This window comes from Phascolarctos cinereus, unplaced genomic scaffold (assembly GCF_003287225.1).
Source record: "Phascolarctos cinereus isolate Bilbo 61053 unplaced genomic scaffold, phaCin_HiC Scaffold_1;HRSCAF=81, whole genome shotgun sequence".
Classification (NCBI taxonomy): domain Eukaryota; kingdom Metazoa; phylum Chordata; class Mammalia; order Diprotodontia; family Phascolarctidae; genus Phascolarctos; species Phascolarctos cinereus.
Window position 1 is genome coordinate 171,046,890 of NW_027555514.1, and position 15,759 is coordinate 171,062,648.

Consider the following 15,759-nt stretch of genomic DNA (forward strand, 5'->3'; position numbering starts at 1 on the left):
GGCAGTTTTCAGATGAAGAAATCAAAGCTTTTTTATAGGCATGTGAAGAAGTGCTCTAAATTGCTTTTGATTAGAGAAATGCAAATAAAAACAATTCTGAGGTAACACCTCACAACTATCAGATTGGCTAATATGATAGAAAAGGAAAATGATAAATGCTGAAGAAGATGTGAGGAAATTGGGACACTAATAAATAGTTGGTGGAATTGTATACTGATCCAACCATTCTGGAGAGCAATTTAGAACTATGCCCAAAGGGCAACCAAACTTTTATCCAGCGATACCACCACTAGATCTGTATCTGAAAGAAATCATAGAAAAGGGAAAAGGACCTACATGTGCAAAAATATTTATAACAGCCCTTTTCATGGTGGCAAAATATTGGAAATTGAGGGGATACCCATCAATGGGGGAATCATTGAACGATCTGTGCTACTTGAATGTAATAGAATACTATTGTACAGTAAGAAATGATGAACAAGCAGATTTCAGAAAAACCTGAAAAGACTTGTACAAATTGATGCAAAGTGAAATGAGCAGAACCAGGAAAACATTGTACACAGTATCAACAACAATGTGTGGTGATCAACTATGAGGGACTTAGCTCTTCCCAGCAACACAATGATCCAAGACAAGTACAAAGGATTCAGGCAGGAAAATGCTATCACATCCAAATAAAGAACTGATGGCCTCTGAATGCAGATTGAAGCATGCACTTTATTTTTTTCACTTTATTCTTTTTTTGTGTTTTTTTCCCTTTTGATCTATTTCTTCTTTCACAACTATGACTAATATGGAAATAATGTTTTACATGACAGCACGTGCATAACCTCTATCAAATTGCCTACCATTTTAAGAAGAGGGGACAGAAAGGAGGGAGAAAAATTTGGAACTCAAAATCTTGTAAAAATGAATGCTAAAAATTGTCTTGATATGTAATTGGGAAAAATACTATTAAAAAGGAAAAAAAATGCTTCTTGGATGGGACTGGAAGCTACTCAGTTATCTTCAAGGGTAAGCTCCTCCTTGCGTGAACTTGTATGCCAGTGCCCTAGGTTTCTGTTTTGAAACCCTTGCCCTCCTCCCATCTTTCCTGCCTATTATTCTGCAGACAAAAATTATTATTGCTTTACCTATAGATGGGAAAAACCCTGCTTTGACAGTAACTCACATGAAGAAAGACTTCATAGTACCAGTTGCCTTCAAACTTCTTATGACTCAACATGATTATCAAAGTAGTGAAAATTAGATCTTAGGCTGCATTTTTCCACATATGTTTTAAAGGAAAAAGCAGTCCAGCTGTACTCTTTAATGATCAGTTTGTATCTGGACTACTTTGCTTAGTTCTAATCATTGCATTTTAAAAAGGAACTTTGACAAATTGGAGCTTAGAGCAGTGACCAGGGTTTTTAGAATTGTTATTATGTAAAAGATAATTGAAGTTGGTTAACCTGGAGAATAGGGGATTTAAAAGGTATATGAAGTATTTGAAGGACTGGTTTTCATGTTGGCAAGTACATAGATTTGTTCTCTAGAAAGCAGAATTAGGACTGATATGTGAAAGTTATAAGGAGGCAGATTTTGGATCAAAGTAAGGAAGACATAACCTAGATTTTGAGATGAAGGCTATCAAACTTTCAAAGGATAATTAATGATATATTCCACAAGGCAGCTAAGTGGCTCAGTGGATAGAGTGCCAAGTCTGAAGACAGGAAGACTCCTCTTCCTGAGTTCAAATTCAGCCCCTGACACTTACTAGCTGTGTGTCCCTGGGCAAGTCACTTAACCCTGTTTGTCTCAGTTTCCTCATCTATTAAATGAACTGAATAAGGAAATGGCAAACCACTCTAGGATCTTTGCCAAGAAAACCCCAAATGGGTTCATGAAGAGTTGGACATGACTGATATGATTCAAGAACAACAACAATTATAAGAACATTCTTTTTAAAGAAATAAAGAATAACTTAATAGCTTATATCACATTGTGTGCCATCTTGGGGAGGGTGGTGGAGAGGAAGGGGGAGAAAAATTTTAAACTCAAAAGCATATGGTAGCAATTATTGTTAAATCAAAATAAATTAATAAAAAATAAATAAATGTTTATTGAATGACCGGGGGGGGGGAAATAACTTAAATAATTGATTGGGTATTCATTACTCATGGATGGCCCATGCAATTATAATGAAAATAATCATATTACTCAATCACGAACATGTTTTATAGAATTAGATAAAATAACAAAATTCATTTAGAGCAGGCATAATGGGAGGAAACAGCATATAAATAAATAGTTGTATGTATATATATATTATATATATATATAGAGAGAGAGAGAGAGAGAGCGCATATGCCAATGTATGATATATATGTGTATTTATGTGCATATGTTTGTGTGTCATACTCAAAGCTAGTATCACTTGCCAATAAGAAAGTACTAAAAACTTTCCCAATAAATACAGAGGTAAAGTAAGGATCTCCCCTTCCCCTTTCCCACTATTATTTGATATAGCTTTGAAAATGAGAGTGATAGAATGAGATTAGTGAGGTAAATTAGAAACATGAACATAAATTAAGAGACAAAAATCATTCCTATTTACTGACTTTACAATTTCCTATGTATAGATCCTATATATAACAACACATATTACACACACACACACACACACACACACATGCACATTCCAAATAAATGGGTGGTAAACTTAGAGTAGAGGGCTGTAGCAGCTAGGAGGACTCAGAGAGGCCTCCTGCAGAGGGTGTCATTGGCTGAGTTTTGAAGGAAGCTAGAGATTTTGAGAAGCAGAGGTGAGAAAAGACAGTATTCCAGTTATGATAGACAGCTGAAGTAAAGGTAGAAATATGGACAATGGAGCTTCATGTGGGAGGAACAATAAGCGAGCCAGTTTAGCTTAATTGTAGAGTATATGAAGAAGAGTATTAGAAAAGTAGGAAGGGGCCATGCTATGAAGAACTTAAATGCTAAAGAAAACATTTTATATTTGATCATGGAAGTAATAGGGAACCACTGGAATTTAATGTTCTTAGTACAGTACCTGGCGCACAGTGAGTGTTTACTGCTTTTTGACTAATTCAGCCATTACACCTATACTTTAGGAAAATTACTTCAACAGGTATGTTGGAAAATGGATTGAAATGGGGAGAGACTTGAAGCAATGAAAACAATTAGAAAGCTTTTACAGCAGTCCAAATGAGATGTGATGAATGCCTAAATTGGGGTGGGGGATTGTGAGAGTGGAGAAAAGAGGACTAAGGGAAAGATGTTTGAAGATAGAAATGACAAGACTTATCAACTTGTTGGATATGTGAGATGAGATCAGTTAGGGTAAGGAGTTGAGAATGACTGAGAATGATCTAGGTAATCAGAAGATAACAGTGCTCTCAACAGTAATAGTGAGGTTCAGAAGAGTGATGAGTTTTGGGGAAAAGATGATGAGATCTGTTCTAGATATACACCAATATAATACATATTTGAGTTAGATCTCATTTGTCTCTTTTGTCTCTATACCATTTTGTTTTCTATTACGACAGGTAGTACTGAAGTTCCTACAATGACTCTAACTTCGATCATGGGAGCATGTACTAAGGAGAATTGCTCACCCACAATACCAATTTCAAGTACAGGTTAGTAGAAGGGAGGACTGGTACAACAAAAGAACTTGATATTTCTAAATTTGTATTTACATGATGAATATTATTAACTCTTATAGAGTGATAGTACAGTCATTTTATGATGTGTTAAAGTGGAGGAAGTGAGGAGAAGAGACATGAAAGAGGCAGAAGTCAGCAGCTTTTAAACCTTCCTCCAGCAAATGGAGGACGATTAGAAAGGAGAAAGGCTAGATTCTTCTCTCTTGGCCCCAAAGGGAAAAGGTAGCAGTTTTTAAAAGTAGGACCTGATCAAATGATGGTTAATGGTTAGCTTACAAAAGTTGATTTAGCCAATAATTTACATGAGACAGCTTTTCCAGTTTTATCAAGTAGATGCTAATAGATGTTTAGGTATACAAGGGGTACTTCTACAGCTAAGAAAACAAAAAGATGGGTGACTTTAAGCATTTCATGGCAAGATTTAGGGTAAAGACTGAGGGCTAAGGCATTTGGCCAACCCTCTTTTCCATTCAGGGACAGAGAACCTGTGGCTTCGAGGCCACACGTGGCCCTCTAGGTCCTCATGTGTGGCCTCTTGACTGAGTCCAAATTTTACAGAACAAATCCCCTTAATAAAAGGATTCCCCACCTTTGGATATTTCAAATCCAGTCCACTTAACCGCTTACTAGCTATGTAACCATCAAAAAAGTTAATATCCCTAAAAAATAAAAAAGGGGGTGGAGAGAGCAGAGCAAAAATCTGAACTATAAAAAAAAAAAGAAAGTTAATATCCCTAAGGCTCAATGGAGTAATTTGTAAAATGGATATAATACCTACTCTGTTTATGTATTATGATGATCAAATTAGACAATTTATCTGAGACTGCTTTGTAAACTATAAGGTGTTAGACAAATGTCAGATGTTATTATCATTATTTATTTAACAGAATTTGAAATACGCTCTTGCTCTAATAATTTAGAAATGTACAGAGACCAGGGCTATTAGGTATCAGAAACAAGCAATGGGATCTCACACAGGAAGAGCACTGGAAACTACAGCTTTACTAACAGCTGTATGTACACGTGGCTGGTGGAGCAGAGCAGTTCAGCTGATTCCCAGTGCTCCTACACCGAAAGTAGAATGCATTCCTGTGAATATTTACTTAGTCTCATAGTGTCAGCTGGTGCAGAACTGATTGAAATGCACAGTTTTGTTGCCTACATGGGTCAACAGCAGCAGCAACAACCATTATAGCTTGCCATTTCCTCATATCTCACTTTTGTCATAATCATAAGCCATTCTTCTATTGGAAAACAGATGTGTGATTTTGGACACATCATTTAATCCTTCCAAGCCTCAGTTATCTCATCTCTGGGTTAAATTACATGATATATATCAGACTGTTAAAATGGATATTGTGCTCTCAGGTCAGCTCAGAAAAGCTATAATAACCATATAGTGCAGTACTCAGAGCCTTATAGAACTTAATTGCCCGTTTTTCTCTGGAAAAAATGTAATACAAGTAACAAATAGGAATACCAGAAACGGATCCCTTGCCCTATTCTGGGTCCCTTCATATCTTAGTGGATGAAAGCACACACATCTTACTCCCCCAATGAAGAAGGCTTCCAAGGCAAGTAATCCAGTGTCTTCAAAAGGACAGTGGCAAGAAAAACAAGAGAAGAGAACATTGACTTTCCTATGACATTTCAAACAGCTGGGGTAGGTATTGAAGAATTTGAACTGGTGACTGGTTGTTTAGGGGATCACTTTACTCTTGTGTTTGTTTTGGTGTTTAATCCAGTGTCAATAAAATTCACTTTAATGGAAACTCATAAATAGATGGACCTAATTTGTTAATTTTTGCCATCTATAGTATCTGTCATTGGTTTAAAAGCACAATGAAAGCTAAAGTCTTTTGTAAAACATTCACTCTACATGAGAAATGTCTTTACAAAAGATTAGTATTAAAATTTAATTTACAAACCCTAGTGAGCAACTGTGAAGGCCTTAGTTTATTTTGTAGACAGAAGGACCATATCACAAAATCACTACACACACAGACAGGCATAAATAATCAGACTGTCTGAAAAAAGTCCCAAACTTATACTGATATGCTCAGCTATCAGGTCCTAAGGATAATTTCTGTGGGTTAAAGTTAAGCTTATGGTCAGAAAATTTGTACTGTATTCGACAACCATCTGTGAAGTAAAACTTGAATTTGATGTCTTTTGCTATTGTTCATTCTTTCTTCTTGGCTACAAAAGAAAAACAAAAAAAAATTTTCCTGGGAAAAGAACAAAGTCTACTTCTGAGGAAGTTTTCAAAGCTGTGGAAGAATTGGCCATCATCAAGATAATTTTCAGCTAGAAAACAAATTGGGTATAAGGGAGAAGGGAACACAAAAATGCATTAATGTTTAAGTGTTTTGCTTTGATAGAAAAGATTGAAAAAAAATCTAAGATTAACACCATTATTCATTTTGATTTCCTACCAGGTGTCCAGTGATTTCCTTTTCTTGTGGTTATAAATGATTTGAATCAATTCTATAATGAATTGCTTCTGACGAAAGTTTTAGACTGCCAGAGAAGGAATTTGCAATTACATTCATGCTGTTATAGTATGTTAATGACAATTGTTGTTTTCTGAGCTTCTCTAAAATCTGACTGTGTTAGCTAATCATATACCCAAGGGATCGGTATTTATTAAATGCCATTATTTTTGATGGCCAATGTTTAAGTTTCCTAGAAGCCCTAGATTAGGGAAAAAGGTCTAGGATCTCCCCAACAGGGAATGGAAAATTACTCAATGTGCAATGTAAATCAGCTATAGGACATCTATTTCTTTGATATGAAAGAAATATTTAACACAAGAGACTCACAAACTCATATTTAACAAAGACTTAAAGAAGCAGGAATATGATGTATAACTACTGTTATACTTTCCCAGGGTCTTAATATTTAAGATATCATAATGTGAAATATTTTTAGAGGCTGCTGAAAAAGCATTTCGTTTTCACCGTGGCTCTGCGCAGGTTCATGTATTCTGGTAGGCTAGTCCAGCAGTTGGGCTCCTGCCAGTGATCATCTTCTCCAAGTACTGGAGTAGTTGCTAGGGGCTCATTCCAAAGCACAAATGGCACAAGATCTCCCCCCTAAGCTGGATACATCAATCTCAGGATAGGCCTCATATTCTTAAACAAACATCAATTTTACTAGTTGTATAATTTATTAATGTAATAAAGAAAGCACAAATAGAAATTAATATTTTAGCAGTCTATCAGTTGTGAGAAAATCCACAGCTAAAATCACAACAAACAATTGGCTACAGCGGTAGACTCCCCTAAAACACAGTTCAACAATTCAAGTCTTTCTGGCTAACAATTTAAAGTCTCAAGAATTCTCATGATGAATTCTACGTAGACTATCTTCTACACAAAATAAGAATTAAACTCAGTTCTCTTATGTTGTGTCTCTAGACTTTTTCAAAGATCACAGTAAATTTCAGTAGTCTCTGACAAACTCATTCTTCAATGGCAGTTAGCTGTGCAAGTCTCTTTAGGAAAGAATTTATGTTAGACTCTTCTAAAACACAGTAAAACATTTCAAGTTTTTCAGGGTAACATGTTAAAGTCTCAAGAATTCTCCTCATGATGACTGCTTCCCCGATATCAGCAAATTCTCACCCATTAAGGTTCTGTTATCTCTCTTTTAAAGATACATTAACAGTAACCACGGTCTTTTCTGAGGAGGTGGAGACTGTAGCACCTGCAGCAGTATTTTCCAAGTGTGCTGCTCTCCACTGCCTTCTTCCCTCTGCCTAAAAACATATTCAGGTTTCCCCAGTCCTAACAAAGCAAGCCAAAAGAAAAAAAACAAAACCCAAAAGCGTATCAACTGTTTTCCTTCCTATCTTTCCTCCCTTTCGGTTATGAACTTTTATTATTATTAATGATGGTGATAGTAGCTAGCATTAATATAGTGCTTTAAGGTTTGCAAAGCACATTAAAATATCTTACTTTATCCTCACAAATATACTGGGAGGTAGGTGCAATTAATTGTCCCTATTATCCCCTGATGTCAGATTTGAACTTAAAAAAAATTAGTTCGTGCCTCCTATTTTTCACCATTCCCCTCACTCCTTAGTCCCCCTTATGATATCTTTTCTACTACAATATCATGGAAATTGTTTTTTCAAAGATCATCAATGGCAATTGGGGTTAAGCCCAGGGTCACACAGCTAGTAAGTGTCAAGTGTCTGAGGCATCAATGACTTTTTTTTTTAGGCAGTTGAGGTTACGTGACTTGCCCAGGGTCACACACAGTTAGTAAGTGTCAAGTGTTTGGTCTGAGGCCGGATTTGAACTCAAGTCCTCCTGACTTCAGGGCCTGTGCTCTATCTACTGTGACACCTAGCTGCCCCTATCAATGACTTTTTAATCAGCAAATACAGGGTCTTTTCTCAGTTCTCATCTTCTTTAACCTCTGTGTATTTAACAGTTTTGACCAACCCCTTTTTATTGTTCCCTTTGCCTTTGGCTTGCAGGGAGAGAGAAAGAGAGAAAGAGACAGACAGACAGACAACAGACAGACAGACAATCAAGGGCAATTTTCTTTAGCACTCTTGAAATTTTCTCACTCTGTGGTTGCTTAATTCTATGGCTGGTATGTGGCCAACTGAGCTTTTCTTTGTAATGGCTCATAGCACCTCCTGAAATGCCAGATCCCTTTCTTTTTCATCCCCTTCTACATTATATTTAATCCATACTGGGGCTATGGGACTGACTTCCATCTTGAGGGAACATGAAGCATATAATGTGAGGACAGTCCTAGTAGGTGGCAATTATGGCTATGCTTTGTATATTTGTGTCATTGAATACTGGATGCCCTTTTGAGCTGCAACTCAGTACCTTAGTTTACCAGGAATCCCATCCATGGGGATACTTCTTAGATAACAGATCTTGAAAAACATCCATAATTTCTCATCCTGTGCAACTCTTATTCATGTCCTTCTCTAAATCCTCCACAGGAGGATTTCTGGAGGTTTTCCTCTAAGTCTTTTGATGCTATATGGGTACCAGCAGAGGAGGTCTACTATTCCTTGTGTATACTACATGACCAAGCCACCGTTGTATATTTATTGATACTGACTTTTATATGGCTTCTTTTGTGCAGTTCTCCACTGATATACTGTGGCCTGTTTAAGCTCACTGCACATCTTTGCTGGTGCACCTTTGGAAAAGCTTCAATTTTGTTTTGTTTTTTCAAAGATCATCAATGACTTTGTTTTTTTTTGGTGAGGCAATTGGGATTAAGTGCCTTGCCCAGGGTCACACTGCTAATAAGTGTCAAGTGTCTGGAGCATTAATGACTTTTTTTTTAGGCAGTTGGGGTTAAATGATTTGCCCAGGGTCACACACAGCTAGTAAGTGTCAAGTGTTTGGGCAAGCTTCAATTTTGTTTCTTTGAATATTGTGGTATTCCATGATTCACATCCGTATATCATCACAGGAAGACTATTGGTATTAAAAAGATGATTTTGTTTGTTTCAGGGAGATACTCAGGGTCATTAAGAGTACTACATAATTTCACAAATTAATCAAGATGTCTTCCTCGTTTTCAATTCTGGCCTCAGTTACTATTCATCTTCAATAACTTGCCAAGATATTTACATTGATGGATCAGCAATATAGCTCTTTATCTAACTGTGTATCATAGTCTGAAAAATAGGTATTCATATAATTTTCCTTTATAGTAAGATCAAACTCTTTTGAGTGATTTTGGTTCTTATTGAGGAGGTTTACAGTATTCCAGTCTCAAGTCAATCATATGTAAATAATAAGCACCAGGAGACTTTCACTAATAGTAAGGTATATTTCTGCCATTTTTGATACTGCACTGGACATTCTCCATGAGAGTGGCAGTCATTTTTGTTGAGCATTTCTCCTTGTTTTATGCCTTGCTTGATATTAATAACTAGAGAATTATCAAAGATTTTGTACCCTATCAAATAATTTTATCAACTTAATTATTAAAGGGGGACATGATGGAGAAGATCTTTTATAGCAACATTATGTTTTACTAAAGAAAAAGCCTTCTTAATAGTTAAAAACAATTAGCACAGTGAGATTTTATATTCTCTGTATCTTTTAGTCAGTTGTTAGTCTGTAAAATGGGGTCTAATATATAAGTATCATTTTCAAATGAGTGACAGTTTTCTTCTCATTTTTCATAAAGTATGTCCTTGATGGATGTATAAATAACTCTTATCAAGATTATGTATGGACCTAGCAAAGATTTATTGCATCCAGCCTAGTAAAGTCCAAAGAGGCTCATTACTAGCAGTATGGATATTCAATGATGAAATCTTTAGCTATGGGAATCTAAGAAACAAAAGGAAAAAAATTAAATGTCTCTGGCTCTCATCTACCTCTTGCCTTCTTGCAGTGGCAGTGGCAGAAAAAGAGGACAGAAGATACAAAAAATCATGGTTTTTATACACCATCTAGGAACATTAAGTTATTAGGATTCTAAATGTGGCATCCTTATCCAGTACAAAAGAGTTCAATATGCTGCTGGAAAAAGATCTATATAAATCTTGAGATAGTCACTATAAATAAAATTAGAATTTATAAGGATGTTGCTGCTAAGTGGCATTATAATTTACAGTTTCCCCTTAGAGAAGTAAATAAAGGAGTTGGAGTACCTGGTTTCATCAAGCATATAAGGAACACACTATCTGATAAACATTTATGAAAAGACTACCATGAAATGAATTCCTACTTATGTGCCAATTTTGTTTCAAAGAATTAAGGGGTAAAAAAATTTTACAGAGTATTTGATAAGAGCCTCCAAATTAAAAATGATAATTTAATGCATAGTGACTTCAGTACAAAAGTTGGAAGACTAAAAATATATGTTGGAAAACATGAGTAAGGAGTAAGAAAAAAAAAGAAGTCAAGGACTTCTAGACTGTACAGAAGCTTCATGATTATATATCCTAAATACTTTGAGAAAAGTCAGGAAAAAATAGACATGTAAAGCACCAAAAAACATCACAAATGAAATTTATGTGGGAAATCCACTAATTTTTAACTGATGAAAACAACTGAATACTAATATGTGAGTCATTTCTGAATCAGTTATTTGTGTAATAAGACAAAGAAATTGACTTGTTAGAGCAAAGATCAAAATCAATACTATAGTAGAAGAGCAAAAATGTAAATATAGTGAATAAAGTCAACTCTAGGCTGACCTATTTAAACTAGCTATTTATGCTAAAAATGGGAAATGAATAAAAGAAGAGACGTCAACATCAATAATTACCATTTCCTACAGAATTTCAATGGATAGAGTCAATTGCAATAAGGAATACAGAGTCACAAAATCATAGAACTTTAGATTTGGAAGAGGTATATAATGCCTTCTAGTCCAACTCATCTCCCAGAAAGGAATCCCTACTACAGCCCTACTACAGTAATCCAACAAATAGTCATCCAGCCTTTATTTGAATATCTCATCTAGTGAGAGGGAATCTACTACCTCCTAAGGCAGTCTATTTTATTTGAACATCTGTAATTGTTAAGAAGCAACAATGAATGCTGTGATGAATAAGCTTAACCCCAGAGAAGAAATGAGAAAATATATCTCCTTTCTTCTTTTCACACTTATAAGTGTGAAATATTGCATATGCTTTAGATATGGTTGATGTGCTAGCTGATTTTGCAGAATTGTTATTTATTTATTACAAGGGATGATTCTGGGTAGGGGATAAAGGAGGGTTATATGTAGAAATATAGGTGAATATGAACAAAATATTTCAATAAAATATTTTTTTAAAAAAGGATTTTGTTTTCTAGAACCAAACATTCCTTTAAAAGTTCCTCCAACAAAGTGTTCATATGTATATATATATGTATCTATGTTTTATATATTTATATATCAAAATCATTTAAGATCTCTTAAAGGATGGAACAAGAGAGGCAACTTTGTTACAATGACCCTCTGATTACTAATATCTGGTGAGGCATAGAAACAAAGAGCAAATTTTTTAAAACAACTACTATGTATGTGCCCAGCATTGTGTTAGGCTCTGGGCACAGGTACAAAGAATGAAACAATCCATACTGGTAATGATCACATTCTCTTGAAGGAGAAAATAAGTGCATATAAAATATATGCAGTATAAGTATAAAGTGAATGAATAAAAATATATACAAAGGAGTTAAATACAAGATGGTTTGGGAGGGCAGTCACCAGCAGTTGGAGGGGAGAAGAAACAGGGAGATGTATGCTGGATGTGTTTGCAGTTATCAGTGAAGATGTCCATCAAAATCCAAATAGAAGTGATTCCTTATAGAAGGTGAAATCCTCCAAATGCTTCTATTTTAAAAATGGAATTTTGTTGAGTATTTAGTTGTAGAATATTGCTCAGTATCTTAAATAAGAAACATAATCATTTGAAAGAGTTTGACATAATTCTACACATGAAAAACCAAGTGGATGAAAAGTGATCTAGATTATGATATGTAGTTGGATACATAGCCCCAAAAGAGGAACATCAGTACATATTCTAGTAATGAACAGTGAGACGGGTCTGGAATTGAAAATGAGGAGGATGCAGATGATATGATGGTTTACCTGGAGCAGGGGTCCTTAACCTGTTTTGTGTCCTTGACCCCTTTGGCAATCTGGTGAAGCCTATGGATCTCTTTTCAGAATAATGTTCTTAATTACACAAAATAAAATACATACGTTTCAGAGAAACCAATTATATTGAAATATAGCTATCAGAACATTTTAAAAAAACAACAAATTACCAGGCCCAGATTAATAAGCCCCAGTCTAAACTAGTGGGCTCTTGCTACATAATTCCAAATAACTACTTAGCTACTGTTTTATTTATTTCATAAAGGAAACAATAGTTTTCATATATGATGCTCATTCTTAAATCTAAATCACCAAGAATCATCATACATTTTATGAGTACATAAAATATAGTATACAGTATATTTTTTTCTGTTTTCATTTTTAAAATATTGGAGTCTTGTGATATTTCTGTCATGGTATATATATATTTTTTTCTTTTCCCCACCCACCTACCTACCTAAAATCTGCCAGACAAAGAACTACATTTATCAGTCAAAACTGAATGCCAGGTAATTGAGATCCAACTGGCAAAGCAAATATCTAAAAAATTCAGCCCATTAGACAAGAAGATACAAATGAGCAGGCAGTGTTAAAGAATTCACTCTCAGTCAGCACTTAATTACACAGTCTGATTCTTAGCCTACTTGCATCATGTACTTTATTATATTATTTTTCTCTATCAGCTGTTACTTTCCTCTAGAAGGGTAGAAAACTCTTTAAATATTGTATATGTGCCAAGTGGTCAGTATGCTCTGGTTGATCCATATGCAAAGTGCCTGCTACTGTTGCTAAAATTAACAATATGTGTGACTTTAGTGGCAACAGTACCCCTAAAATTTTAAATGCTGCAGTAAAGTTCTTAGAAAACATGTAGATGATATATTGAAAATGTTTTATTTTCAGTGTTGAATGTATTTGCTTTTGTAGTTGAGGAAGATGATGAAGATGGGATAGAACGTACCTGTGACACACTCCTGATGTGCATTGTCACTGTGTTAAACCAGGGCCTAAGGAATGGTGGTGGTGTAGGAGATGTTCTGAGAAAGCCTTCTAAAGATGTAAGTGTACAGTAAAGTACAAAGTGAATCCTCTGAACCTCATGATAATTGATATAAATTTCTATAATACATAGAAAGGACTTTAACAGTATTGGTTTTTTTTTTATCTGAAGTCAGCCACACTATATATAGAAACATATTACAAGGGGAAAATATTTTCATTGTTCTGTAAAAAATGGATAGAGGGGAATTCATAAAAGATTTTTTAAGGAGGTCTATTTACATGAGCAATAAAATAAGCAGTTAATTTACTTAATTAAAATAACTGGTCAAATCCCAGCTCTAACACTTACTAGCTATAAGACTCTAGGCAAGTCATTTAATGTCTGAGTCTCAGATTCTTAATCTGTGAAGTGGGTAGAATAATGATGATGAAAATGCCAGTGCTACTTATCTCATAGGTTGTAATGAGATACTTTGTAAACCCTAAATTATATATAAATTTTAGTGATTGCCTAAAGGCAAATAAAAGCCAATTTATGTAATATTTTAAAAAATTTTGCTGGAAGATGCTGTGAAGCATTGATTTTCTAAAAACCTGAAGATTCCTTCATCTATTTAATATAGGATTTGAGAAATGTTTATTTGTTAGATTTGTATATTATAATTAGGAAATTATGCCTATGTTTTTGTTCTTTAATAGAACTGGTGTCCACTATGCAACACTGGTTTTGTCTGAACTGTGGGGGTTGAGTTGTATGATCTCTGAGAGATATTCAAGATTTAGTATTTTGTAGTTATTTATTTCTTTTAATTATCATATAATTCTTTTTAAAAATTTCCAATTTTATTTGATTTTTAACTCCAAAAAAGTTGAGAAAATTCACTCTCTCCATCTAATTCTTTGAAGAAGTTTGGGGCTATAGTCATGAAATATTGCCAATACTGTCAAGACTCAGTTGGTGTGTTGGTTTTGTATAATTGCTTTTACCCCCTCTTTTAAAGTCTCTTTTAGTATATATAGTACACTGTGTGTGGGGTGTGAATATATTTGGAAATGAAGAAAAATTCTCTCCTCCTATTGGAAATAAGACTTAAACTAGGTTATGCCTTCAATGTAATATTAGAACAAGAAAACAGTCTCTAATATAGAGATTTACAGGGAATAAGATCATCTTTAAAGTAATGAGAAATGCTCATTCACTGGATGCTGATGTTTGAACCTGTTAACTGTAATTCTACTTCTGAAAAGTGAATATCAAATGCAAAAGGTGCAACCACTGTAGTAAAGGAGTCAGAGACTAATTATGTATTTAAAAAGAGAACCACTTCATTGGAGGAATAAAACTATAAGTTGAAGGAATAAAACTAAAAGTTAAAAAAAGAAATAGAACAATATATGGATATCTGGAAAATTCTCCATCCTTTTTAAGGAAAAAAATCCCTTAGCTTTGTCATGTATTTCATGTACTGCCTGGAACCTTGGCTTGACTAATAATCACCGTGAAAATACTGTCTTTATTTCAGGAACCCTTGTTTGCTGCTAGAGTGGTTTATGACCTTCTGTTTTACTTCATTGTCATCATTATTGTTCTGAACTTGATTTTTGGTGTTATCATTGATACATTTGCTGATCTCAGAAGTGAAAAACAGAAAAAGGAAGAAATTCTGAAGACAACCTGCTTCATCTGTGGTATGTGTTTCTAAGATACAAAAGTAATAGATGAAGATGCCACTCAGCAAGACTGTCTGAATAGAGTAATGACCATTTATCATGCTGATTTGAAAAAATGATTTTATACTCAAGTCTTGTCAGAGTTTAGATTAACTAGGCCTGAAGTTTTTACATTCCATAAATAGGAATGAACTCCCATCCCCCTGTTAGTAGAGTTAATATTATACAATTTGTGTGATTCTTTGACTCTGTGGTATAATTCATTAATGACAAGTATGAAAAGTTTTAATGTATTAATATGTCAGTTAAATACTTGAGTGATTTTACATTTAGTTAGAATAACATTTAGATTCAAGTCACCCAAAATGACATTTTGGTTTCCATGGGTGCCTACTTCCACGATCTCAAATATAGAGTTCTCTGTCTCTCACCATTACCTGCCTTTCCACCTCCTTCACAACCTCACTGCTACTGAACCTGCCCTTCCCTCTCATCTTGACCATTAGTTTCTTGACATCTATCTATACTCTTAATAAATCATTCCCCTGTCAGTTTTTACTTTCCTCCCTTACATATTCTGGACCCTATGGCCAGAAATTTCAGTAATGTTTTGTAATATTTTAGAATTCCTTACCAAACCTTGATATTCCTTAATGTCATGGTTTCCTCTGCCATTTACTATCTATATTCCAGGATGCCAAAAACTGCTAGAGAAAGTTATGAAGCTATGGCAATTGGGATAGGGACCAAACCTGTGATTTCATTAGTTTTGGGAACTCATCAACTAATGCAGAACAGCACATACTCTTAAATAATTGCCTAGAGCAGA

At 34.7% G+C, this 15,759-nt stretch overlaps 1 protein-coding gene across 1 annotated transcript in view; it reads left to right on the forward strand.

Moving 5' to 3' along the window:
• Positions 1-15,759, forward strand: part of ITPR2 (inositol 1,4,5-trisphosphate receptor type 2) — a 509,346-nt gene that overhangs the window by 438,880 nt on the left and 54,707 nt on the right. Inside the window, exons 52-54 of the mRNA XM_020965011.2 lie at positions 3,549-3,641; positions 13,185-13,315; positions 14,783-14,948. Coding sequence (XP_020820670.1) covers positions 3,549-3,641; positions 13,185-13,315; positions 14,783-14,948 — 390 coding nt within the window. The remainder of the gene's footprint in view (positions 1-3,548; positions 3,642-13,184; positions 13,316-14,782; positions 14,949-15,759) is intronic.